This window comes from Argentina silus (assembly GCF_951799395.1).
Source record: "Argentina silus genome assembly, chromosome: 4".
Lineage (NCBI taxonomy): Eukaryota > Metazoa > Chordata > Actinopteri > Argentiniformes > Argentinidae > Argentina > Argentina silus.
The window spans coordinates 9898743-9925658 of record NC_139658.1 but is presented as its reverse complement, the minus strand read 5'-3'; the positions used below and the strand labels follow the sequence as shown (position 1 = coordinate 9925658).

Here is a 26916-nt window from a genome sequence, read left to right as displayed (position 1 = left end):
TATGTCATATTCATCAAGTTTCTTTTAACAAGAAAGTGCACTTAAGTTGAACATGAATGGAGTATTGTACAGGGGCAAACAGTGCTTACTTTCCATGGTGCGACACTTTTTAGAGTCAAGTGTTAGGTGCTTGGTGAACACTATTTCAAAACATCCACGTAGGATTTCCAGTTTAACTCACCAGCCCTACAGAGTGCACAGTACAATGTAAAGTTGTTTTCACATCCATTAATATTATGTTTTCTTATCATTTCAGAACATGAGGTAGCTGAATAAAGAAAATATGTACTTATTGTCACTGGAGGTGCAAACAGAGAGAAAACATATGGAACTGTTAAGAAAAACTCCATGCATGGAGTTTTTATTTACAAAATTTGAGATAGCTAAATCACTAGACATGCTCCTTCACAGTGACCAGATCACCCCAGCTTACAATCTCATTCATTATAGTCCTTTGGAGTCCTCTCTGTCTGGCTGCCACATTCCAGTTGCCCTGAGTGCACTGTGCATTCTTCCTGTTTTGGCACAGTCATGCTTTAAACTGGTGTTTTTAAAGCTGCAAAACTACTGACTGGTATGCATCTCTCCATAGATCCGTTGGACGATATGTGACATGTCTAAACTCTCAGTCAGTATCTTCAGCAGCACCGCATCATTCTGTATGCCCTCCAGAAACTCCTCGAGGGACAGCTCACCTGAGACACAAACAAACACAGACATACACACACACACACACACACGCACACACACACACGCACACACACACACACACACACGCACACGCACACGCGCGCGCACACACACACACATACACTCTGAGACTAATGGACATTTTTTGGAAACAGAAAGATACAATGAGTTGAGGAATCTTACCATCTCCATTGCTGTCAATCTTGTTAAACACCATGTTGGTAAAGTCCTCGACTGACATATCATTCTGAAATCCATTGATGGCATGGATGGCCTAGTGTAGAGAGAAGGGAAGAGAGAGTCAGTGTTAAAAAAACAGAACCTACGAAAGACAAAAAATATGCTTTTTACTCAGATAGTCTGACTAGGACATTGACATGTACATAATATGACTAGAACCAATAACTTCCAGGGGCCCCTGAAACTGTAAGTGAAATATTATTCTTTGTAACCAGTAGGTGTCAGCCAAGTCTTGGAATTGATCTCCAACACATCATTTACCATCTCATATACCATCTTACAGGAGTTCACACATCTAACCCTCTAATGGGCTGTCACACATCTGATGACCCTTTAATGGGTTGTCACACATCTGATGACCCTCTAATGGGTTATCACACAGGGTTTTGTTTGTCCATTGTTACCTTAAAGATGAGGAGAAGTTCACCGCGGTCGATACAGCCACTCCCGTCCACATCGTACAATTTAAAGGACCAGCGTAGCTTCTGCTGCACCCGTCCCGTCAGCACTAAACTGAGCGCTGCCACGTACTCCATGAAGTCAATATAGCCATCCTGCAGAACATGCAATAACATAAAATAGATTTAACAGTTTAACAAACTTTGTTGTGACAGATATCACCAATAAAACCAGTGAATAGTGAAACCAGCAATTTTCTCTGAAACGCTGACATTTTACATTACTACCATGGCCTACAACCCATTGCATGTACCCTATGACAATTCAATCATTAAGGGGAAAAAAACAAAAATGTGGGACAAATGAACACGTATGATATGATTTGTATGGTCTACAGCTAATATGTCTGGTATCGTTTTGTAGTAATGTCTGTACAACATGTCACATCTCTCTTCATGCATCAACATTTCTCTTGTGTTAGGATATTTCATAACCTAATATAATTTAAATGTTTTACAACTTACACAATTAACAGATACTCATTTACAACGTACACAATTAACAAATACTGGTCCATCTCCCAATGCCGTGAATATGCAATCACCATGATCCCATCTAATATTATTAAAAAGTTTGAATGGTGGTGTGGGTCAAGAGTTTCTCTCAGTTGAGGATCACCAGCCACCCATAACCCTTCTTGAGACCGCTCAACAATAACAGGATTACAACTCTGCACAGCTATTCTCTATCTATAGAGTTTAAGCGACGTGATCCACTGCAAGACACACAACAATTAAAGACTCAACAAAAAAAGACACAACAAAAAAAGACTCAATACATATGACACAGATACTGTCAATGTGTTACTGTCCTATTCTATACTATCGGGACATGAGTTTGGAGTTCATTACTGTTGTATTGTTGCCGAAATTCATTGTATATAAAAAAAAAAAGAGTATGCTATGTTATGCACTGACATGAAACATTAGTATGATATGCCTACCAGCCTTTTTTGAGAGTCATTCATGCTTAAAGAAATAGATGGGAGTGCCTTGGTCCAGGATTAAACCCATTGCAGATAGTGACCAGATTTCTAGGATAAGTACAAAATATGACTCTTCTTGAGCAGATAAAAAGCATGTTATTCGAATGGTTTCAGATTCACCCTGTAGTCACTGTTTCCTTAAGGATTATTGTTAATTATTGTCTTTTATGTTATACTAGAAACCCACTATCTGCAATGTATTAAATCCAGGCATTGGTTTAGGTTTTTAATGAAACTTTAGTCCTATTACTTCAGAGATACAAGCCATAGCCTCTAATTTTCACAGTTTATTTAATCCCTTGATTCTCAAGAGCACAATTTTTGCTACCTTCTGAAGCATTATTCGGAAGCATTGCAGAACATCATTCAAGTCATTCAATGGGCTTGTTGCATTCAATTCTACTCAATACGGGTGACCAGTGGGCTATCTTTAGTTCTCTTTGGTCTACTGTGTTTGTGCCAGCAGGTGAGGTAAATGCTTATGTCACCCTGCTGCTCTAAGGCCACTTTGGTGGTGGGTGTAAGCCACTTGTAAGATAATCTATGAGACCACAGTTACGTGTTCAAGCTTCATTTTAGTTGCATCATGCATGCTGAAAAAAACACTCTTTAGGCTATTAGGCCCAATCATTGTAAATCACAGCACAGTCCATTAAGTTCTATTATGAATAAAACAAATAACTATTCAATAAAATACAGGCTAATAGAAAAAGGATTGTTGGTCACATGTATGATAAGCTACCTTTTCTTTTCTGTGTTCAGATATGTTTTTGAATACAAATATTGATTTAAATTGAACAACTGCTAACAAAAATGACCCTTACTATTAGATAAGTCAGTCAGGTATATAAACAGCCAAGTGAGAATGTGTGTAATTGCCTTGGTCAGGTGTCTTTCACACGGATTGTTTGGCAACCATTAGCTACAATAAGGATTTCCCACTATCTTGATCTGAGTTTACGGTCTTGGGGTAATCCAGTTAGGAAAGATCTCTGTCACTAGAAGCAAAAGGGGAGCTCAGTGGCCTCCGAGGCGATCTGTGTTAATCGTTGTAGTCTATATCTGTGAGTGACGTTGTGCTTGCAATCCACATTGGCATGACGCACAACGATACAGATGGCTGGATGACAACATGCAGTGAAAAATTAAGGGTAACTGACTGACCAGCAAACCGATAGTGAATTTCACCTGTTCAGTTATGTTTAGGTTTAAGAATAGGGTTAGGTTCTGGGTTAGGGTTGTTGGTTTGGTTAAGGTTAGGGTTATAGTTGTCAATGGGATTATGGGGAAGGAATGGGATGCTGGTTCCCCTTTCTCCCTTAAAATGCGGCATGTTTATGACAAAATGTAAACTAAAAAGTAAAACAAATAACATTCATCCGATAGAGGGTCTATTAGATCAGGCACACGGATAATCAAATAGATGACAACCTGCAAAACAACCTTTTCCTAAACTAGGTTATTTGTGACCCAGCTCTGGGGAATAACATGTCATATTTAAGATGAGTGATAAACGAAAACATGTCATGATGATTGAGTCATAAAAATCACGTTAGATACACATAAATACACGAGATTCTCTTACGTTATTCAGATCAAACGTTTCAAACATGGTCATAACGTAGTCGTTTGAAGTTTCCGATAAGTTTTTCATTCCGAAAAACTTCTTGAATTCGTAGAAGGTGAGAAGTCCAGATGGGCACTCCGTCATAAATTTCCTGTACCACCGATGACTCTCGAGGGCGCTGAAATCCTCCAAAGAGCTGTTACTCCCCATATTTATCTTGTATCTCTACCGCTATGGGCAATTCAAATAAACCAAATTAAAAAAACACGTAACACGTCGATGTAGACGCAACAATCCCAAGTCAGTGAGTGACCCTTCCAAGTTTAGATGCAAATAACTGTTTGCCACAACAGGGATTCTGAGAGCTTCACATCAGCCAATCACAGCTTTGTGCGCCTGTGACAAAGTACTAACCCCTCGTTAATCCATCCATTTGTCAATCACATGAGTGATTATGGAGAATAGAAATACGAAAGTCTCTAAATCAAGTTCAACGGACTGATTTGAGTTTGTTTAGTCTTTCACATAAGGTGATGCTATTTGCCACTTGTCCTATTAAGCAATTTATCTTATGTACAATCTTATGACAGTATGGTGTGTTTGTTTTGTTGACAACCTACATACCTAAGGGGTCTTAAGTAATACTGTATATCCTTTGGGGAATGGTCACTGCATTACGGTTAATGACATCTAACACCTGACTCAAATCAAAGGTTGTCTGAGGTCTTGCATGCTAAATAGCTAATTTCAGTCAAAAGCCACTCATTTTCCTATTAGTCATACTATAGCCTACACCTTGAATTTTACTTGCCAAAAACACACCATCATAATTCTACACTGTACTATCGAAATGTACCCTTACAATTTATCAAATTTACCATTACCAAAAAATATACAATTTAACAATAGTATAGTGACCAAAAAGAATACTAATTTAACAAAGTAGGAAACTCAAAGCTCAGACACAAAACACAGTCTAACAGTGTGGCAGCTTAACTGTTTATTGTCAGACGCTGCCTAGCAACTTCTCCACATGACTGGGTTGCTGGCAGGAATGCCGATGTGGCGGCGTTTGTGGTCTGTCTCCCATGAAAAGCGATACCCGCAGGTGGGCTTCACCACTGTGTAGAACGGTGTCAGGGAGTTGGAGCCAACGTTCAGCCGAGGTAGTGACTCTTGGCTGGGGGGGCCGTTTGAGGGTTTGGTGGCCTGATGACCGTGGTGGTGGGTCATAGGGGGCAAGAGGGTCCTGCCATGCTGCTGCCGTCTCCAGGAGAAGACCAGAAGATCCATCTGCTTGTCCACCACTCTGTTTCTGCTGGCGTTGACAGGCACAAGGGTCTTCAGCGGGTTCTTCAGCACCTAAGGGAATCAAATGCCCAATTCAACTTAGGGAATGGACTTATACAATGGTGAATGGGGAGTAGTGTAGTATGCTCTCCCAATGTATTTTAGGGGGTGATACATTCCTGAGATTATTTGATGTTCAAAATGAAATGCTGATAAAGAATGTAAGGCGAATTTGATATTTTTTGTTTTAATGTGTCCATTTGTTGTTCTGCTAACAGTAGTCGACGATGTTGTAGATTATACACTTCAGTGGTCTTGTTCAGCCAGATGTTTCAGTTCATAACTCTTAAAGTGCTTAATATCTGTCTTTTTCTCTTGCCCTACAGTAAGTGATACGTATGGCTTACCCTAGTTTTGACTCTAAATACTATGTAGAGCAGTTTTCAGTTACCTGAGACCTCCTTGAGGCTCCTACATCTGATGTCAGCTCCATCATGGTGAGAGATTGGGCTGCAAGGCGATTGAACTGAGCAAAGACAGCGGTGGGAGTTTAGCCTTGACTTCCCCTTCCCCCCAAAATAATGAGTCTACCTCCTGATGGCTCTGGGTAGTGAGACTTAACTGGCCAGATGGACTTGATGTTAAGTGTTTGGTCTATGACATCACAATGCATTGTGATGATGTCATCGCTGAAGCCTTGGCAGACAGAGATCAACTTAAATCAAACCACAATCCACTCTCTGGCCTTTAGCAAACTCCACAACAGTCATTGGCAATGTTTAGGTCAACCACTAAAGAAGTGGATTCATAGGCTATTCAAACTATACTCTTATAATTTCCATAATATCACTTTTTATTTTGTTTGCAGCCAATATCGAATCTTATCAAAGCTATCTAATTTATTACATTTTAGGAAGAAGAGCAATACTCATAAACTACCTGGAAGTAAATCATTAATAGAAAAGCACAAGCTGTGTCATAACACACGCTATATCAAGCACGACTGTTATCTCAGATAGGGATCTGCAGTGTAAAACGTGTTATATAAATAAAGTTTATAGTTTGATGACTTCCTGGGTTGAGGACAGGTGGCTGTGCTTTCAGAGCCAGGGAAGTGCCAGCACATTCTAAACATTTTCTGCATTAGTCGACATGGTGACTTCACATTCAGGACATAAAAACAGGACCGACCAATCCAGTTTCTGTCTCCACGACAACCATGGGAAGGTGCAGCAGACAGTGCTCACCAATTGAAACATACCATTGGTACATAAATCTAGCCAGGGGGGAAATCATGTTAACTGTGTTTTTCTGAATAATACATTTCTGAGATACATTTGTCAAGTCACCTGTTGGGTATTTACAGTCTCTTTATAAATAAATTTTAGTGAATGGAATGTATGCCTTATGTGTGTTTCTAGACATTTTTTAGATATTTTTCACCTGTTAAGTTGTGAATAGTTTCGCAGGCCACACGTGTTGCCTCCCATGAATTCCATATGCTCCCAGCATACCTGGTATGGATGGCTCGAGGCTAACCAGCTAGCGTTCTGTTTACTGTTACTACTTAACAGCAGCAGTATTTAATCCAGTGATCTCTTACTGTAAAAGCCAGAGGCCATCAGAGACGTGTGTGGGTGTGTGTGGGTGTGTGTGTGGGTGATGTAGTGAGAGGATTCCTGATCCTCTTTAGGCAAGGCTCTCATGTCTTTGCATTAGCCTGCTTACCTGGGTCACATGTCTCTCCTGCTTTAGATAATTGATGTAATAGGATTTAGGGAATACCCATACAATCAAACAAAGGTGTCCAGATTCACTGGACACAGTATTGTTGTAGCTGTGTCTCTTAATGTTGCTACCACCCAAGTCACTGCCTGCCTGCCTGTCTGTCTGTCTGTCTGTCTGTCTGTCTGTCTGTCTGTCTGTCTGTCTGTCTGCCTGCCTGTTTGTCTGTCTATATCTATCAATCTATCTATCTATCTATCTATCTATCTATCTATCTATCTATCTTAGTTGTCTGTGTTATGAAGAATATAGTGTTATTCTTATAAGAGAAGGTTGTTACCATGGATACCAAGCCATGAGCTGTGATACGATACCACAATAGATAGATAGATAGATAGATAGATAGATAGATAGATAGATAGATAGATAGGTACTTTATTGATCCCCGAGGGGAAATTAAGGTGTTACAGCATCTCACATCACAAACAACAACAACAACAAAATAAAGTGACAATAGAATAGAATAATAGAATAAAATAGACACCTGGAAACATTATATACAGTAAGAACAGTCCAGTATGATTTAACATCCCCCAGCCTGACTCTGACCACCCCGATCGAGCCAGCCGGAGGAGGAATTGTACAGTCTTATTGCGGCAGGCAGAAAAGATACTCCTATACCGCTCCTTAGTGCAATGTGATTGTAGTAATCTGTTGCTAAAGGAGCTTCTCTGCTCTAACACAGTGCTCTGCCACAACAGGCCAAAGGAAGGAAAACCACTGAAACACACCAGAACAATCCTTGCTACTGACAGAACTGGTTCTATGGAGGAAACCAATATCTAATCATCAAAAAACTCTTGTTACGCAATCACACTCCCACAACTACAACACAGAAACATCATGCTCAGTTTAAGCAGTTGAAGGGCATGGCCTTACAGTATACTCCCTCCTAAAGACCTCTTCACCCCCACTACCCCCCTGTACAAGTTTCTCTCCTATTAATAAAAATAAAAAATCCTTCTTCTAGCATTTTGACTGCCTATGGCCCCTGGTCCGAGCATTGATTACTTTATCTTATGATGACTTCACTTACTTAAACAAATGTATTTGTTGTAAGTCGCTTTGGATAAAGGAGTCTGCTAAATGCCATAAATGTAAATGTATACTGCATGTCTATGTGGTTGGGAACAACTATTTTAACTGACTCATTGCCTCAATCTTGAGAAAACAAAGTAGACTTGTGACATCATCATTCTTATGAAATAATGTTGTTTCACTCAGACAAGCCCATGGAGAGAATCGGCCGAGTTTGGAAAGCACTCCACCCACTATGAGACATAGTCTCTACTCGATGAAGGTGGAGGGACAGTTTGTCAGACGTGAATGATATTGGAATGTTGCTCTCATAAGCCTGGGTGGGTGCGCTTGTTGGCAGGCGGGTTTGATGAATGTTGAATTATCTGCCTCACCTGTCGGCGTACAAAAGAGGGAGGTACAGGGAAAGTGGAGTAGGCGGGTGCTTCGAGGCCATTTTCTCTTTCCCTCGAAGTTTACACGAAATCAGTAAGGAATCTGTAATGCACCTGTCGTAAACCCGAATGAGTAGATTAATACGTTTTTGACGCTTGGTCCTGAAAGCTCCTCCAAACGTCATGTATTAACGATTCTTTTGGAACTGGACACCTGTAGGACATAAACATGAAAAAGGGAACGTTGAATTTTTTGGGTCGAAAGAGCCAATCTCTCTTCGACACCAACATTAAAATGAAGGAGATGGGTGAGTGTTTACAGTCTTTTGGTCACTTACTAATAACGTTCAAATCTAAAAACGTAAAAAATGAAAAATATTTTTCAACTCTGTTTTTTTCTCTCTCCTACGACTCGCACGACCTTTGCACTTGTTACGGTGACAGATGTTTGGTGACCAATCACGTCTTTGAATATGGCAGTGGTCAAAATTAAAATACATTTCACACTTAAACAATATAGGCTGAATGAGGTTATATCTACTGCACAAAAGACCTGTGACATTTATTAGCGCAATAACATTTGGTAATATAGTCTTATGTCGCAGATAGGCCTTCAACTATTATCTATTAAGCGGACATGGTCATATATTTCCACACATGGTTGAATATTGTGTCTGTTTTAAAGGCTATGCAAGACTGAAGAAAGACTTTCTACTGGTGACTTCTCCAGAATAGTGTATTTAGTTAAATTAAATGACCAAAACAAGGTTGTCTTATTAATGATGATAATAATTTATCATCGATGCTGTACTTCATATTCTTGTAAGCTAGTCAATCACTTGTTCCTGCTGTTAGGATCCCCCCAGAGTTCTGGCTGTCTTGCTGTGTAGTCCTCTGTTCATGAAATGTTTCAAGTCGCATACGTCTGGGACAGTCTAACATATTTAGCATTGAATTGATCATTGTTGACTATTCTTTTGATAAGGTCTTTAGAGGAAACAATATCGAGAGGTTGCCGTGCAAACATATGCCCCATGATGGAACATTTGTATATTTAAATCAGGCAGGCGCTCAATAGGGAAATGTCTTTGTGTTCCTCTGGGAAGAGTTTCCCATGCCAGAGATACACAGTCAACACTACCCTCCTAAACCACTACAATGGGCTCCAATTGCTCCAATTGCTTCCATATTTAAAACGTTGTTCAGTTAGTGGTTGGCTCTCAGGGCATTCTAATGCATGTAAATCAATGTGATGATTCTGTCCTGAGAGATCACGCAAGCACAGGACAGAGGACGCACGCAATCACTCAACTCAAAACTGCATCAGAGTGAACTGAACAAAGACTGCACAAACAACTCCTCAACTCAGCTCCCAATGTCATAGCCAATAGCCATAGCAAATACTGTCTTTGTTTCTTTATTATTTGACAGGTGATGTGGATAGTGCTGACACTTACCTACCACTCCACAAAAAAAAAAAAAAACTACAGTTATTGTATTGTATCTATGCTTTAGGTGACAGAGTAAAATCACATTTACTCCTAGCCTTGAGTCCTCTCCAGAATTCTTTTAGGTCTCAGTGCTAGACATGTGAGCACTGAGCATGACCCAAGCCTCAGCGCCAAGCAGCTTCTCAATGGCATTTCTATCATTGGTTAGTTATTTTGCAGTGATGTGCCTGACAGAGCATGACTGACAGAGATGTAAAGTTACTTTTCTCTGTGGAAATCTTTTGAACTATAATGTGTTTGTATAATAGCTGCAGGGAAGTTTTTTCTTATCTTTTAAGTGGACACCAAATTGCTTTCATGCCTAGCCTGGTTTGTCTATTTATCTAAGTTGTTAAAGGAGAGAGCAAATGGTTGAACACATAGTTAATACCTGTGTCGCTGTTTCAGTGCTATTTCTATGACAACCCACCTCTGTCCAAGAGCCATGTCTAGAATAACATGGGCTGCAACCACTCATGACAGGGAGAACAACAGACCATTGGCTCCTCACATTATGAAGGGTCTTGCATCTCACTTCTATGACTTGAAAAGTGATCCTGTGTTGCTTCTAGTATCACTGGAACAAATTGTGGACATCAGGAGAGATAGGTATTATTGCCAAATAACTACACACTTCACACTGTTGCTCTTCTTGACTTATTCTTGACTGTCTAATTCCGTGGATGATCAACAACATCACCATTACGGTAGGCTTACATTTGTAGAACATGGTGAAACAGAATGTAGAATTTTTCAACTACAAAAGTAATTTTGCTGTCAACAAGAGACAGTCAGTGAAGACCTTTCAACCTTTCATTTTAACTAGACTGTAACTGTAATTACAGAGGTATGCTGCCTGGTTGATTGTTTCAATGGTAGACCTGTTGGGTTTCCTCTCATGTTCAACATTGTTTGACTGTTGTGTTGTTAACATTTTTGCTACAGGTTCGTCACAGTATGGACTTTCAGTGGTACTGCAACTCAGACTAAATAAGTATGTTCTTGTTTGTTTGTTTTCTCAGATAATGTGGAGCTGGTGCTGGATGCATCAAATATACCTGAATCAGGTACTGCCAAGGTGCGGTTCAGACCAACAGTCAAGCACTACACGGTAAGTCTAAGTAACTCTACATGATGTGTGTGGAAACATCCTCAGCTGATCAATGCTCATGTCTATTTATAAGAAAAACTGAAATTGAAACTTAAGCACATGTTTGGTGGTGGTGGACACTGTAATAAAACCTACATCATGTGATGTTGATACAATATATGGTAAAACGTTGTGTAGGGTTAGTGATGTTGGAGGTAAAGCCAATGGCTATGGGTCAGGAGTTTCTTCTGATCTTTCTATTGAGTAAATGAACGGCAAATTTGACAAGTTGGTCCATAAGACCTTCCGAGGGCGGAAGTGTCTGGGAACAAGATTACTCACAACCTGTCAGCACTTTACACTTGCACAGGTTTTTCAGATGTATAGGGTGTAACTCTGTCATAATTGCAAGCTATTAGTATACTACTGTAAGTACTAATTTCAATTAGTTTGTGTGGGTTAGGCTTAGGGTTATGGTTGATCTGGTTTTGATGGGATCTAAGCCAAAATGTGGTAGGGAACTGATGCTTTATTGATGATGTAGATTTATTTTATTGATCATGGATATTCATTCAGGTCTTTAAGCATAATCATCAATATAGGATCAGATGATGAGAATGACATCTTGGTTCACACAATCTTTGACCTTGGCTGATGTTAATGGACTCATTTATCCTTGATTCAGTTTGGTGTCCCTGTAGTTGATCTGGTGAAGTCTTGCTGTATCTGGACGTTTGAGAGCTTCCATTAAGATGTTAAGTCTTAGGCCGAGGCAAAATATGATTTTTCGCTATTGCTAACACACTTCAGAATGGGGGAGTTTCCTATGACTGCACCTTGGCATGGTTGGATGTGGCACACCCATGACAACATGGGTTGGACTACTCTGGCTTTCACAATGGATGAAAGTGACTCACAGAGAAAAGGAAAGAAACAGAAGAAATTAAGCCATTTGGCATCAGAAACTACATAAAATGCCACACCCATTGTGAAATGTTCATGCCTTTGCAAGGATCTGCCTGTTTGTTCCTATGATGAGACATGACATAAGACAGGTGGTTCAGTTCCCATAGATACAGTAAAATACTGTGTCATTTAGGGTTCTGAGAAAAGGAAACCTGTTGCACCGATTCCTTTATACAAATCCCTGGCTTGATATTACCTCTGATGAGTGTCTGTTAAGGCTGATTCATGCGTCATCGACAACAACGCAACCAGGGGTCAGGTAATCGATAATATGAAAGCCAAATATGTGTGTTCTATCTAGAGAACATGACACCGCTGTGCATAGGCTACGCAGAAGTATGAATGACAGAGTGCTTGCGACAGTGTTGAGCAACGCGAACCGCATACTAGTCGTACAAGTGACGCAGAAGCATGTAGAGGCCTTTATTTGTGTGTCGGCTGTCTGAACTCTGGGTATTGTGTGTACCTTCCTTGTGAATGTTCTATGTAAACAGAACAAGTCCTGGGTGACTTGATCATCATAACAAGGCCATGGTCTGTATCTTGATTACACCCTACAGTATAAATGTGTAACAGAGTTTTACCTTGGATTGCTTGGCTGAATTGGAAGCCCTCGTGACCTGCATGAGGAGTCAGATACACTAATCAAGATGTCCTTTGGTCGTCGTCTGGAGTGATTTCCTATCCTTAGGTAGGGTGACCCCAACAACATCAGCTCTGTAGGGGCATACGCCATGTTCTGTCTGCAGGGCTTGGGTTGTGTAAACACAGTCTGTGTTTATTTGTAGCGGCATTTGGGCTGTGATGAGAACAGTCAGTTGCACAGACAGCAACGTGACGGCACAGCCCTTTTCACAGTGGCAGTCATGCAGGCTTAACACATGCTGACGTGAAGAGAAAAGGTGTGGTAACAAACAATGCCATGCCCACCTTGAGTGTGGATGATACATAAATGTGTGTGGCTCAGAAATGCAGTTCTGAAAATAGGCTCTAAAGCTACAGGCCTTCTGGGCCTTCTAAGGGTCTAGGCATGCGTGACATCAATTAACTTCAATAACAGATACATTTTAGTAAATATCCATACAGTGTATCTAACTAAACTATGCTCTGTGTAAGGAGGCTATACTCTATGCTGCTGGGGAGACTGGTGGAGGTAGACATCGTGGGACGGACTTATTGTAACGCATAGAATGGAATGAGGAATGGTATCTGTTTGATACCACAGATTCCTTATTACATTCCATGCATTACAATGAGCCTGTCCTCAGATTTCTGCCTCCACCAGCCTCCCTGATATGCAGCGTTATTATATAATACTTCAAGTTATCAAGTGTGGGTGCTTAGTGACCACTAAGGCTGTGTAACAGATCCTTTGGCCTTATTCTGCACAAGGAGGCTTTTGCCCTCATGAAAAATGACTCCAAAAAGATTGAGACGCAGAGTATGATTAGAATAAATGGAATTTGTGATGAAAAGCTTTTTCAATTTCAGGTGCTCTCCTTTGTGCTTTTGGTAATTGACACCACTTGGACACTGACGCACAGGTTCACCTGTTTGTTTAACATAGACAATGTACATTAACAGTTTTTGTGTCAGTGTGGTCATCAAACATGCTAACCTACTCCAAAGCACATCACGAGTGCAGAAAATAGTTTTGAAAACTGGTTGGTTCACTGTGAGCTGTTACGCGATCTATTTTTTGCATTGTCTCAGCAGATAGAGGGGTGATTTATCTTAGAGCACCAAGCATATCAGTTCCTCTAACAACCTCTATGGTGGATCTCTGAGCTGAGACCATATGTCAATAGTCTCATTGTTTTTTGTTCTTATTTCCCACAGTCCTCCTCTGACATTGTGCAAGGGTTCGCTGTCCCAACACCCAAAGTCCCTATCCTCCCCCCTTTCAACGGACCAAAGCTCAATGGTTCAGGTGAGGCTCAGTCTTCTAACAACCTCCACAAATATCTGTCTTGTGTTTACCATAGTAAAGCCCGTTGTTCAATAATTTACATTCCCGGGAACTGCTGGTTTCAGACGAATCCAGTTGATTGATCACAGTTCAGCACAAACTCATTGAGCGTTTCCATAAAGGCCTTTAAATATAGGGCAGGTTAATGTTTGTCCAAGGTGTTGCACAATAACACTTTAGAAAACATCTAAGCAGCCATATGCAATGGCAAGCATGTTGGCAGGGAAGAGAACACATATTTTTGAAAGGCTTACATTTAACTACAAATCTGGCCTACTGTAACCAAAGTGAATATTTTATCAATCATCATTATATGTTGGTTGAATTTCTGATGGTCTCTCTCTCTCTCTCTCTCTCTCTCTCTCTCTCTCTCGTGTTTTTAGTTAATGGCGATCGAATGTCCAATGGATCAGCTATATCTGTACCTGACTTGGTGGAGGGGGAAATATTCATCCCACCTCCCCCGTCCATGGCACCCCCACCCCCTCCATCTAAGTTCGTCCCTCCACCAGACTTCCTTGGTGACCTGGCATCCCTTCAGCCTCCCGCCATGGCCCCTCCAAAACCTCCGTCAGTTGCTCCTTCTGAGGAGGACGAGGACCTCACCTTCTTGAAACCCCCACCCATGGCCCCTCCGAAGCCCCCTTCAACGTCATCTAGTACTTCTACTTCCTCTTTTCCCATTTCTACTCCACCACCATTTGCACCTCCACAGCCCCCGACAGACAGGCAACAGATGACCCCCCATAAAGCCCTGAAGGGCCCTCCTCCGAAGCCTATGAGGCTGTCCTCCATCTCCATCATGGATGGACCCCCCCAGGCTCCTGCCCCAGCTCCCCCAGTCCAGACACCCTCTAGCTTCAATCCCCAGAACACTGCTAAGCTCTACAGTGTTCCCAAGACCACCATCCTGGGAGTACAGATAGACCGTGAGAGGCCCAAGCAAATCCTCCTCTTGCAGGACTCTGGGTCTACTGACTCAGTCACTGTTCCTGTCCAGGTCAATGGGAAAGTCCCTTCTGAGGGTCCACCAGCCAAGCCAGCCCGGAGAAACAGCTCTGGCAACCAGCTGGAGAAAGACCTGCAGGAATTAAAGAGGAACTTGCAAGCCACTCTCCCTGGTCAACCCTCCAAATGCCAGACCCAGAAGGAGGTCAAAGTGGAACCTCCATCATTACCAACACCACAAGTTATCGACAAACCTGCTCAAACCCCCCCTATAGCCTCACCCAATCTTTCGAAGGTGTCCACTGCCACTATAAGCTCAGAGGCTAGCCAGGTGAAGCTGCAGGATTCTCCAGATCATAGTAAAAATTACAGCCCTTTACTAGAACGCAAACTGCGCCACCTAAAGAGTAATGAGGTCACTGGGGCGAGGGAGGGTGCGGTGACTTCCCCCTTGGCTCTCCTCATGGCTGCGAAGGAGCGTGATAAGCACAGGTCTTCTTTGTCCCGTGAAAACAGCTCCAAGAAAAGTGAGTCCACTACAGCGAGCATCCAGCCCAGTGAATCCAGACCCAATTCCTTTACTGTTATCCCCAGGTCTACATCATCCTCCTCACTTACTTCACAAGACAGACCTAATTCTGTGGTCCCAGTTGAGCCCACAGTGATGATCCAGACTCCAGGACCACCCCAGACTCCAGGACCACCCCAAAGCACTGCGTTGGTAGGGGAGAAGCCACCACCTACAAATCCAGTTCGGGGTCTCCTGTCCACTTCTAGAAGTTCATCCTCCAGTCTAGCTGTTGGGAAGCAGAGTGCAGAACAAGGTCCATCACCCTCCGTCTGCGTCCGTGATGAAGAGAACGGGGAGGAGTTATGCATGGCACTACTTCCTCCCCCTCCAGAATTTGCAAACTTTGATGATCAGGACGACAGTGTGGAGTCTCCCCCCAGCTCACCTCCACCTGACCCTCCCCAAAAGAAGGTCCTACCCCCCACTCCCGGCTCTGTCCTTCCAGTTAAAGCACCCACACCCACCCCTCCCCCCAAACCTAAACCTCCAAGTCCTCCCAAACTCCTGCCTCCTGACATTGAGGTCAAGCCTAAGCTGCCAGTCCAGAACAAACCCAAAGCGCCCCCTTCCCAAGCACCTGCCTCCCTCTCAGCCAGCCAGGCCACCCTCCTGAGCATCCTACAGAAGAAGATGTTGGAGATGGACCATAAAATGGTGCCTATGAAGGAGACTGAAAGTAGTACTGATGATTGGGGCACTCCCCTGTCTGATGAGGAGACCAAGTTCTCCATTGCTCCCAGAGCAGTGCCGAAGAGCAAGACTTCCACTCTGCCTGTTCAAACACAAAGCCTGGACATGCGGGAGCTGGAGAATAAAGTTGCCAAGAAAGCTCAGGATTTGTCCTTGTCATCAAAAGCAACCACCAGGTAGGTCTTACTTTCTCTGTCCTCCACTGATGTCTGATTTGCCAAAAATACCATATAGCTTGGCCTTTTTTGACTCCCTAAAGAGTCTTATTATTAAATCCACAATCAGTCATTTGTGAAGCCGTTTTTGGGTGTATAGGTTTATGATATATACCCATTGTTTCTATTGTCTTACCCCATAATAACCCAAAATATAAGGCTATTTTACTTCAATGTTTACAAACAACAGGAACATAAACAAACAGTTTGAAGCTCTTTAGTTCTGAGTTCTGTCTATGAATTTGACAGTGGTAACATTTCTCGAACCCCATCCCTCAGCTCTATGTGGTGGGGCTGATGCTTTATTGTTTTTGGGAAATAGGGATTGTGGCTTTAAATGCTACAAGCTTGAAAATATGCTTTTAACTGGACAATTTGTTCACTGGATTCCAGTGTTTGTTGAGATTTTGTCGGCTCTGAGCCACATCTCAGAGCTGAATGCAATTTTGTTAGTTCACCGATCATGATTATTATACATTCTTTCTAACAGTAATGGCACACAGTCAAAGCAGCCTTTTGGCACGACCTTCCAAGTACGACCTGGAACGAAACAACCAATCACCGTTGTCAACAAAGGAGACCCCTAATGAGGAGCCAACAACAAATATAGACATTGTCTCTTCATGTTGATTAAACGTTTAAAATATACCACATATACTGTACATACAGTTCCTATCCAGGACACCCGAGAGGCAGCACAGCCAACTTACTGCTAAAAATTAATATAACTAAGGAGACCAAAAGCACTTCATAGGGATGCTTTCACCAAGCCACTGGAGAAAGGAAAAGAAAACCAACTTGTTTGCTGTGCCATAGCAAAGGAATCTGATCATGTTGCTTACTTAATCTTCAGAGGAACAGTGTCAAATAGTTCCATGCCTTTTATCCAAGTGCCAAAGTCTAAGGAGTGGATGGACTATGAGGGGACTGCTTTCAACAATATCTTTGACTGCTGCAGTTTTAATCAGTATATGAGTACACATTGCCTTGTTTCAACCACTGGATTTTAGATTAAAAGTCACAGACCTAATAGATTAAAAGCTGATGAGGTTGTTTTTGTAAAAACGTGTTTTTGCTAGCCTTTCATAACAGAAGCTTCATGCACTACATGAAGGGGGTGCATTATAAAAAAAAACCCTCATGTATTAAAAGGGTGTTTTAAAAAATGTCTTAGGATATGTTTCATGTTTGGCACATTGCAAAATAACAGATTACTCTATGTTATCTTTGTGACGGCTAGTACTTGTATATAATGTATTTACACATCAAAAAATTATTTGAATGTAGAGAAAACATTGTACAATGAATTCAACATGTATAGTGTTTATGCTGTATGGATGATGTAATTGTAAAAGTATGCTTATTATCACTGTTACCTTTTATTGTCTACTTCAGTTGTGTATAGATATATGGTAATGACCAATACCATTGATTACTTCAATTACCGGTAATTTGAAAAGCAGGCAAGTCAGAAAACCATTAGCTGGTTTTGATCTTCTATAGTCTATAGGCGATAAACTATAAGATAATAGACTTTATTTATTTAGTCTATGCATTTTGTGTGTGTACAGTAAGGGACATCATGTTCTTTAGCTATTGTGGCTGTATATCAACCAAGTTGTTCACTTTCAGAAAATAAATATACTGTGGTTTAAGAAAACATGTAAAATTGTTTGGTCAACTTGGTAAAGGTGAAGAGCACAGAGAATATCAGTGTTGATGTTTCCTGACTATACCTAACTAACTATGATGGTTGTGCCATTTCCAACTCCAATAATGCGCTGTCAAGAAGAAAACACCATATAAAGTGATCTTTAACAACCATCTCTTTTAAAATACAATGGAAATGGGATCACCTTTTTTAATGTGTGTTTCATGTGATGTTAATCTTATCCAACAATTCCCTGCACCCTTCACTGGTGCTCACCTACCGGGAGGTAAAGGGAACAGCCCCTCCCTACTTGCAAGCAATGGTCATCCCCCAAACTCCTGCCCAATCACTCTGTTCATCCCGGCTGGCACCGCCGCCTCTACGAGGATGCAGTGGTCGCGCTGTTCAGTCACGGCTTTTCACTGTCTTGGCGCCCCGGTGGCGGAACGAGCTTCCCACTGCTGTCAGGACTGCAGTCACTACCTATCTTCTGCCATAGACTGAAGATCCATCTCTTTAGTCTACATCTTGACTGTCCCTCCTAAAGGCCTCTTCAACCCCCACTACCCCTCTGTACAGTTCCTCTACTGTTAATAATACAATTAAAAGAATACAAAAGTAATCCTTCTTCTTCTGGCTTCTTATTGTGACTGCCAATGGCCCCTGATCCTAGCATAGATTTTTTTTGAATGACTGATATATAGATGATTCACTTACTTTAGACAAATGTACTTGTTGTAAGTCGCTTTGGATAAAAGCGTCTGCTAAATGGCAAACGTTCTAATGTAAATGTAAAAGTTGAAGTGCATGCACTTGGTGGTTACTTCTTTGTGTTGTTTTGCCTTAACCATGTACATTTATGGCAGTATGTGTATGGTTTAAATTGTGATGACAATGACATTCAGTAATACATTCAGATCTTTAATGAATTCATACATTTATCAATTATAGTCTGAGAATATTTCTTACTAAAGACTTTAAAGCAGAGTAAAACTTGTGTGTAGGTTTGCGAAAACCCAAAACAACAAGAAGCAACATGACAACATAGAGAGACAAACTTTATTGAAGGATGGAGAAACAAATTGATAATGTCAGTTTGTCAGTTACACTCCTCAGACTTCCTGAAAGCACCACACATGTACACACAATCCAAGGAGAGGTCTTGTGTACACAAAACCATACAGTTAATGTACAGTACTTAATGGGACTGTGTAGGCTTGTGAGAGATGACAACATTAAAAGAAAACAAGTGCCATTGGAGGGGGAATATAGAATGTCTAGCACTTGTCTAGAAGCAATGCAATGAAGATTTATTCAATTTTGTCATATTTACAGCCATTTAAAGACACTTTGGCAGATTCAATGATAATGGTAACACTTTAGATTAAGGTTATCTCCATATAGTAAAGGGTTTACAAGTCGGTATGCACATTATAAGCATTTGGTCAATGCATTTATAAAAATTGACTTAATAGCACGTCTACACACAAGCTTACTATTTGTAAAGCAACAGAACAAGTGACTTGGAACTTTTTATTCTGATTCATAATTCAGTAATACAGGTCCCTTATAAACCCTTTACAAAGGCAACCTTAATATTAAAGCATTACCTGGATAATATACCAAAGTGTTTGATTAGGAAAACTATTTGCCCATGACACTGGTTGTGTAGGTATGATCTAGATCAGGTCGTTCTAGTTCACTGCATATTTTAGAATCCTTGAATGAGACATGGTACCAATTTAACTGCAGCTGACAAGTCCAAATCACCCTTGTAATCTTGTTAGCTCATGGGCTAGTGGCTCACTACTCTCAGACAGGCACGTACAGTAACACAGTATCCTAGGTTGAACCATCAAGGTTTCAATGGAGGTGAGCTCACATGAGTATATTAGCCTGATAAATTTGATTAGTTTCCCAATCTCTAAGAATACTGGTGCTCAACAGGAGAGTGAATTCTGAAACAATATTTTTGCACATCTCTTTTAATTTTGACGGTCTTATCTAGTGTCCCTTAATTCCCTTTTACAGGAACAAACAAACATGGCAAATGAGGTTATGTCATGCCTATAATTAAGATAATTGCTTAGAGATCAGGTGGAAAGATAACCTGCACAGACAGGGGGACATTGAGTCCAGGATTGGAAGAACTTATCTGTCATTACATTGCCCTGCTCCCAATTCCAGCGCAGTGGATAATGACTTCCCATACTCACCCCAAACATCCCCACACAGAGCAGCTCTGGCTTTATACAGGTAATGTGGAGACCCTTAACCCTTAACCCTTAACCCATAACCCCACCCCCACCCCAAACCCTTCCCTACACCCCCTCACAGGCTGGGGGGCTTATGGTGGGGACGTGGAGTCTCCGGTGGCAGGTGTGGTCTGTCCCACAGTGTGGTGGAGGACCTGGTGGTCCCAGCCCACGGTGGTGAGTGTGTCAGAGCCAGCAGGGGCCCAGCATACACCCCTGGCGAAATCCTGGTGCCTCCTGTCCCTCATTCTGGGGAAGAGGAACAAAATGACATCAGGAACAGTGGTGAATGACACGGATGTCATATGAACATGTCATATGAATGTTTTACATTAGTGAAATAGTTTCTCAGGTCAACTGTGTGTCAGACCGGCTTGCCACTTACACTTCTTTCAGCTCTGAGTTCATCACAGCAAGGGAGCAGTCATCACTGACGGAGGCCAGCAGGGGGGCACTGTGGTAGAGGGCAAGAATCAATTGTACTATGTTAGCTCAGTCTGACAAACAAAAAACATGCCACTTGTCCTGATTATTTTAAATGATAGGCCTACAGGTGTTGTGTTAGCCAATGTTAGCTTGTATTCTTATCTGTGAGAGAGATTGTGTGACCTTATTAGTTCCTGTGGGCCATGTCTGAGGTGAGCTGACGTTTACCTGTGTGAGGAGAAGGCTAGGCCGGTGACCCTGCGGCTGTGGGTGCTCTGTGTCTGGGCTCCCTCGGTCCCTTGGATGTCTCTAAGAGACACTCGTCCCAGCTCGTCACCTGAAACACGAGAATCATCATTAAAAAAAAAGATCTATTGTCAAAGCCTGATAGGCTGATCATTTGGAACAATTAGGTGCTTAGACATTTATGCATCATGGGAAATGTAGTACGCTCCACCGCTCCTTACCGTAGGCAATTGTGCTCCTGTGGTTGGGGTGCCAGGTCAATGAGGTAGGGCAACAGCTGGGGGACTCTATATCTGAGACAGAATCAAACCAACAAATTCAGTTGAAAATAATCACTTGCATACTAACAACATGCACTAGCCTAACACTACATTGAGACATGAAAATACATACTGAATTACGCTTTCCATTTCACTTCATATGTAATAGATACCGAATCACTACCTTGGTTGGTATGCTATGGAGTTTGGAAACTCAACTAAAGAGTTGTCAAGAGCAATGTCTTCTTGAATCTGGAGTAGAGGTTTATTTTCAAATATTGTCCCAACACACCTTTATTGAATTGACTCGGATCATTGGAAGAAGTTTGCTAAGCAAACGGCAAACATTACGAAAAAGAACATTTGTTTAGTTAAGAAGTCTGTTTAATGTTAGTACGAATTTATCACAGAGATCTTAAACAAACTCTCTTTTCACAAAGGAATACCAGAGAGCCTTAAAACCCAAGCTATGAACCATATCTTGAAAAACTACAAGACAAGCTGACAATCCATTGAAAACACAGGTCTATGTACATTTGCATTATCACATTAGCAAATGGCACAGTGACAAAAGCACAAAATCCTACTGCCCCCTGCCATTCAGTTTACCCAGGTTCTGGTTCTGCTCACCTATGCGGGAGGCAGGTTTGGTGGGTTTCCTCCTGTCCCACAGCAGCAGCCGGCCATCCTGAGGGGTGGGGAGTGAAGAGAAACATAAATGAGAGACGGCTGAGAGCACTTTCATTCATACAGGTGCAACAGAACAGGGTGATTGCCGTTGTATACTACAATGTACTGTATCCTCCATACAAAAGAGTACAAGATAGACAATGCAAACACAACTCACTCAAAATTAAGTGATGATTAATATAAACAACCTCCTAATGATTCTAGGCTCTTACCAGGCCACAGGAGAGGAATAGGTTGTCATCTGTTGGACTGCAGGACACACAAGTCACTGGCTTAGAGTGAGCTGGGGAATGAGACAAGGTAGATGCTTATACTGGCAATATAAACATAAACATGACTGTTTGAAGCACTCCAAGGGTATTAGGTTCACTTATGAATTGTGATCATTCATTTAAGTCCTTCAAGTTCCCTTACCATTATATGTGCTGATCACTGACTCCTGATTAAGGTCCCAGACTTTGATTCTACAACGGAGAGGGAAAAACAAAGAGGCACTGAACAGAGGTATCATCAAAATATCAATGTCTGCAACACATCCTAAAGCTGTTGTGTTTGCAGATAGGTGTGTGTGTGTGTGTGTGGGTGTGTGTGTACACACAACAAACTACCAAAAAACTGACCGGCAGTCCATACTGCTGCTGACAGCTTGGCTTGCATCAGCAGTTGGGCTCACACTGGTCACCATGTTGTCATGCTCATGTTTACTGAACCGATTCACCAGCAAGCGCTCATCCTCTGCCAACTCCCACAGCTCCACAGCTCCTACAAACACCCAGAAGACAAGTCAGACTCCAGAGATAAGTCAGAGGTACTGCATACCTAATGGTTCAGTGTGGCCCTTGCAACAGGGCAATAACCACGTTGAGGCAACATGAATCTCATTGCCATGGAGAACATTCCTGGGGCATATTAGCTACTTACCAGAGTCTGAAGCAACAAGTACAGCCTTCTGAGACACCCACTTTGCCTCTGTGACGCCCGCCTCGGTTTGCACACCAGCCTTGCAGAAACCCTCATTGGGAGACTGCTTGGGGTCACTGTATACCCAGATGGAACCTAGCCAGCACCTGCCAGTAAGACTGGAGGCCCCAAGCAGCAGGCTGCCATCTTGTGGGGAGGAAAAGAGATAAATATTGTGGATCTTCAATTATTAGCTACTTCGTAGATAGCTCGCTAGGTAGCTTGTCAATTTGGACAGTGAACTCAGTGTCATGTGCTTTTCCCTGTCACCTTGATTCAAGTCCTCTGATCAAATGTAAACATGATCTGTGATCATCACACTCTTGATTTAGTGACACCACGTGTTAGTATGAGGCAGACTACGTTTACTAAGTTAGCTCGTGGTTAGAAGCTGGGCTAGCTAATAAGCTACTGGGCTATGTTTGGATTGACTTGCTCCACCATTCATTACGTACCAGCCCTGTACTGCGCCGAGTCCAAATGTTTCTCCATGCACGCGGGGGCATTTGGGGGTATGTTCCATCGGTTTTCCTTAATCATACTGGTATTCACGGTACTTTTCATCCAAACAACGTAGCTGGCAGATTCACTGAAATTCGTCTGTGCAATTCAAATAGTATATCCTTGATACCGATACTGAGAGCAATTACTTGCTCCTTAATCTTACCCCACCTTTACTGTGATAGCGCTCGATTTGATTAGTTACAGATTCTCCTGGCTAGACAACAGCAAGAACTTTTGTCTCCATCTTTCTTACAAGATTGAATGAACCCCGGCAAACAGCAGCACCACGTGGAGCTAACACTTCCGGATCATGCGCTGGCTCTATCAAATAGGTTGCAATTGTTGCAACCAACGTCTGACCAAAGGGATTATACTTTAGGTTTTAAAAACTATGATCTGGCTGTACTTTATTCTCTATTCGTACTATGATGATGATGGTCATCATTTGTGTCTCAAAATTCAAGTGGAGTGGAAAATAATGAGTTGTTAGCACTGTCAAGCTTGGAACACACACACACACACACTCTCTCTTTCTCTATCTCTCTCTCTCTATTCCTCCCATGACATTTGGTGATGGAAGTACATTTTATTTTATTCAAACGAGAATAGTCCTCGCCCTAGCCAGCCTTAACCCTAATCCTACCCTTGATCCTAGCCTTAACCCTAAACCTACTATGGTGGTGTAAAGACTGTGCAAACAGATTATATAAAACATAGTAAATGAACATTTTAGGATTCATACACTTTTATTCCTGACAGAGGTGGTGAGCGTAGCATTTGGTTCATGGAGAGTTTAAATAGTGTGTTTCCCTTCTTGCATATTCCAGCAAGTGATCCAGTAGTGGATCTCAAGGTTTAAAGGCTGAGAAGTCTGCATTCCAGTTTACATTCACCTTTCTGGATGTTGGGTACAAAACTAGCAACAATTAGGTGGTGACGTTTAGAATATCCCTCCAAAATAAAAGCCCATGCACAGCTTTGACACTAGTTATGGTGGGATTCCCACTTAATACGGGACGTTAATGTGCCAGTCATTCTCATTTTGTGCCTACTTATGGAATTACTTTGAATGAATAGTGTCTTTTGAAATAATCATTTATTTTTATCACCCGCGTATGATTTAGAACTTTTATTTTGACACGGAAGTGACCAGCATCAGCCTGCTTATTCTTGGCACATTTTCAAAGATATTTCTCCACATATCTAACAGCTTTCTCGAATGGTTTGAATTTTTCTAGAGACTAACGGTAGGCATTTGCATCCGGTCTTAGTCAGAAGTATCCCTTCATTTTCAAATGAAGCTTTTTATTCACATTGTTGTCTTTGTGTGTCTAGACAGTCTTGAGATGATGGGTATAGCTAACGACAGACCGACAACGTTAGCCATACATAGCTACCTAGCTAGCTAGCTGGATGAGGCCAGCTAGCCTTCATTGTCAACACTGAAATTACAGCTGTGCTCGTTGGCTACGGTTATTTCCCTGTATGACACTATCATCTTAGCAGCTGAAGAGAGACCGAGGGTTTTCTATTCACCTTTAGCCCAGTATGTTGCTTGAAATGGGTAATCTCTTTAATTAGGTTTCTAGAAGTTAGCCTCAGTAACAAGAACATATATTAATGCTTGATAACTTATATTGCTAATGCATATGGTTGTATTTATTTTTCAAACAAATAGACAATGGTGCTGAATATGCATGCATTATGCCATGATGGTGGTATAATAAAAGCGCAATTGTCTATAATAAAAAAAATCCATATTAGCAATAATTTACCAAGATAACTAACCGTTATATAATATTAGCTATGAGGAATATTTTAGTTCTGAGGGACCATGGTTGCCAGGTCAACTGTCACCTGTCAAATCAGCATCTGGCCAACTGTTGTCCACACACCGCCTCACCTTTCCATCAGTACTCCACCTGTCTGAGAAGGACAGATTTATGAAAATAAATCACAAATTAAAGATAATAAAAATCACATAGTCAGCCGCCACCTGTTTGGGATGATTGTATGTATTATTATTGATGTGTTGATCTTTAGTTACAGCCACATTCAAGAAAGTCAGTTTAAAATATCACAGAAATATATATTTATTTCACTTTTCGGCAATGTGTGATTTGGAATTTCCTATTTTCAGGTTGGCATTTCACTCATGGGCTCTAAAAGGAGAAGGGCTACGTCCCCCTCTAGCAGTGTGAGTGGGGGGGACTTTGACGATGGCCAGCCTTCATCGTCTGCATCTTCAGTGGGTCGAAAGAGGAGAAGAACCTCTAATATTCCCACTGTGGATCCAGTAAGTAGGCAACACATAAAACGATTTTGCTTTGAAACTGAAATTTTTCAAAATACTTGCCTTTGTGTGCTTGATTGTTGGAGTTGTACTTTTAGCTAAAATGTGACTCCCATGAACTGAATGATATCAATTCTAAATGCATACAGTCGCTGTATAAAATCATGTAGTCTGTGCACCATTTGTGTTTGTCTTTGATGTCTTGATCAAGGATTACCGTGTTTTTGCCCCCAGATTGCTGTATGCCATGAACTGTACAACACCATCAGAGATTATAAGGACGATCAGGGCAGGATGTTATGCGAGCTGTTCATAAGAGCGCCCAAGAGAAGGTAAAAGACTGAAGAGGATGATTAACACAATTCGTAAAAAATAATAATTATATATATATACAGTATATATATATACTCACCACGCACTTTATTAGGAACACTATACTAATACTGGGTAGGGCTCTCAAAACAGCCTCAATTCTTCCTGGCATTGACTGGTCCATGATGACATGATTGCATCACGCAGTTCCTGCAGATTTTTCAGGTGCACTTTCAAGTTGTGAATCTCCCGTTCTACCACATCCCAAAGGTGTTCTATTGGATTCCAATCCGGTGACTGGGAAGGCCTCTGAAGAACACTGAACTCATTGTCATGTTCATGAAACCAGTTTGAGACAACTTTTGCTTTGTGACATGGTGCATTATCATGCTGGAAGTAGCCATTAGAAAATGGGTACATTGTGGCCATGAAGGCATGCACATGGTCAGCAACAATACTCAAATAGGCTGTGGTATTCAAGCGATGATTGATTGGTATTAACGGGCCCAAAGTGTGCCAAGAAAAACATTCCCCACCCCATTACACCACCTCCACCATGAGAAGGTGTACAGGTGTTCCTAATAAAGTTTTCAGTGAGTGTATATACCTTAACATCATACTTGCTAAAAAACACAAGCCTCAGTTGTTGAATTGACTCATCTCTTCAATCCTGAAGGAATCAACCAGACTACTATCATGTGGTGTCTCAGCCCATTGACATGATGAAGATCCAACAGAAGCTGAAGATGGAGGAGTATGACGATGTGGAGCAGCTCACTGGCGACTTTCAGCTCTTATTCAACAATGCAAAGACATATTATAAGGTATGATACTGCCTAATGCACTTGTATAGAACACCCCTGACAACTAACGTTTATGACCCTTTCTTCATGAGGGTAGATTTTCTTTGTGTGGGAGTCGCCACGATAAACTTTCTGCCTGGGCCTAGGGC

General features: G+C 41.6%; 4 protein-coding genes across 4 annotated transcripts in view; 2 read left to right on the top strand and 2 right to left on the bottom strand.

The window, feature by feature from the left end:
• Window positions 1–46: 46 nt before the first annotated feature.
• guca1ab.2 (guanylate cyclase activator 1Ab.2) lies at window positions 47–4151 on the bottom strand (the record flags this gene model as incomplete). The annotated part of the gene is made up of 4 exons (XM_083668084.1): window positions 47–695; window positions 874–964; window positions 1335–1484; window positions 3960–4151. 4 exons carry the CDS (start codon window positions 4149–4151, stop codon window positions 565–567), a joined length of 564 nt encoding a protein of 187 aa, XP_083524210.1. The 3' UTR covers window positions 47–564.
• Window positions 4152–8496: 4345 nt separating this feature from the next.
• On the top strand, window positions 8497–18640 carry LOC310803588 (uncharacterized protein). Its single transcript, XM_083668427.1, has 5 exons — window positions 8497–8736; window positions 10941–11029; window positions 13814–13904; window positions 14327–16328; window positions 16858–18640. The coding sequence occupies exons 1-5, from the start codon at window positions 8658–8660 to the stop codon at window positions 16952–16954; spliced, it is 2358 nt and encodes a 785-aa protein (XP_083524553.1). The 5' UTR covers window positions 8497–8657; the 3' UTR covers window positions 16955–18640.
• A 423-nt stretch (window positions 18641–19063) lies between these two features.
• On the bottom strand, window positions 19064–23633 carry wdr77 (WD repeat domain 77). Its single transcript, XM_083669276.1, has 10 exons — window positions 23311–23633; window positions 22817–23002; window positions 22516–22657; window positions 22310–22359; window positions 22108–22178; window positions 21836–21893; window positions 21167–21238; window positions 20928–21036; window positions 20659–20727; window positions 19064–20522 (listed from the first exon to the last, which is right to left on the bottom strand). Exons 1-10 carry the CDS (start codon window positions 23417–23419, stop codon window positions 20366–20368), a joined length of 1023 nt encoding a protein of 340 aa, XP_083525402.1. The 5' UTR covers window positions 23420–23633; the 3' UTR covers window positions 19064–20365.
• Window positions 23634–24549: 916 nt separating this feature from the next.
• Window positions 24550–26916, top strand: part of LOC310803566 (protein polybromo-1-like) — a 13480-nt gene continuing 11113 nt past the window's right edge. The window contains exons 1-4 of the mRNA XM_083668398.1: window positions 24550–24606; window positions 25500–25655; window positions 25887–25984; window positions 26641–26788. Of these exons, the coding sequence (XP_083524524.1) occupies window positions 25515–25655; window positions 25887–25984; window positions 26641–26788 (387 nt within the window). The 5' untranslated portion in view covers window positions 24550–24606; window positions 25500–25514. The remainder of the gene's footprint in view (window positions 24607–25499; window positions 25656–25886; window positions 25985–26640; window positions 26789–26916) is intronic.

What these genes read in the sequence shown, in the direction of transcription:
- LOC310803588 (XM_083668427.1), top strand. Translation starts at nt 8,658, where the DNA reads ATGAAAAAGGGAACGTTGAATTTTTTGGGTCGAAAGAGCCAATCTCTC. An exon ending in CAACAGTCAAGCACTACACG is followed by an intron (nt 11,030 to 13,813) that starts GTAAGTCTAAGT and finishes TATTTCCCACAG; the next exon opens with TCCTCCTCTGACATTGTGCA. An exon ending in TCATCAAAAGCAACCACCAG is followed by an intron (nt 16,329 to 16,857) that starts GTAGGTCTTACT and finishes TCTTTCTAACAG; the next exon opens with TAATGGCACACAGTCAAAGC.
- wdr77 (XM_083669276.1), bottom strand. Translation starts at nt 23,419, where the DNA reads ATGAAAAGTACCGTGAATACCAGTATGATTAAGGAAAACCGATGGAAC. An exon ending in CAAACCTGCCTCCCGCATAG is followed by an intron (nt 21,239 to 21,835) that starts GTGAGCAGAACC and finishes ATTCTGTCTCAG; the next exon opens with ATATAGAGTCCCCCAGCTGT. An exon ending in AACTCAGAGCTGAAAGAAGT is followed by an intron (nt 20,523 to 20,658) that starts GTAAGTGGCAAG and finishes CCTCTTCCCCAG; the next exon opens with AATGAGGGACAGGAGGCACC.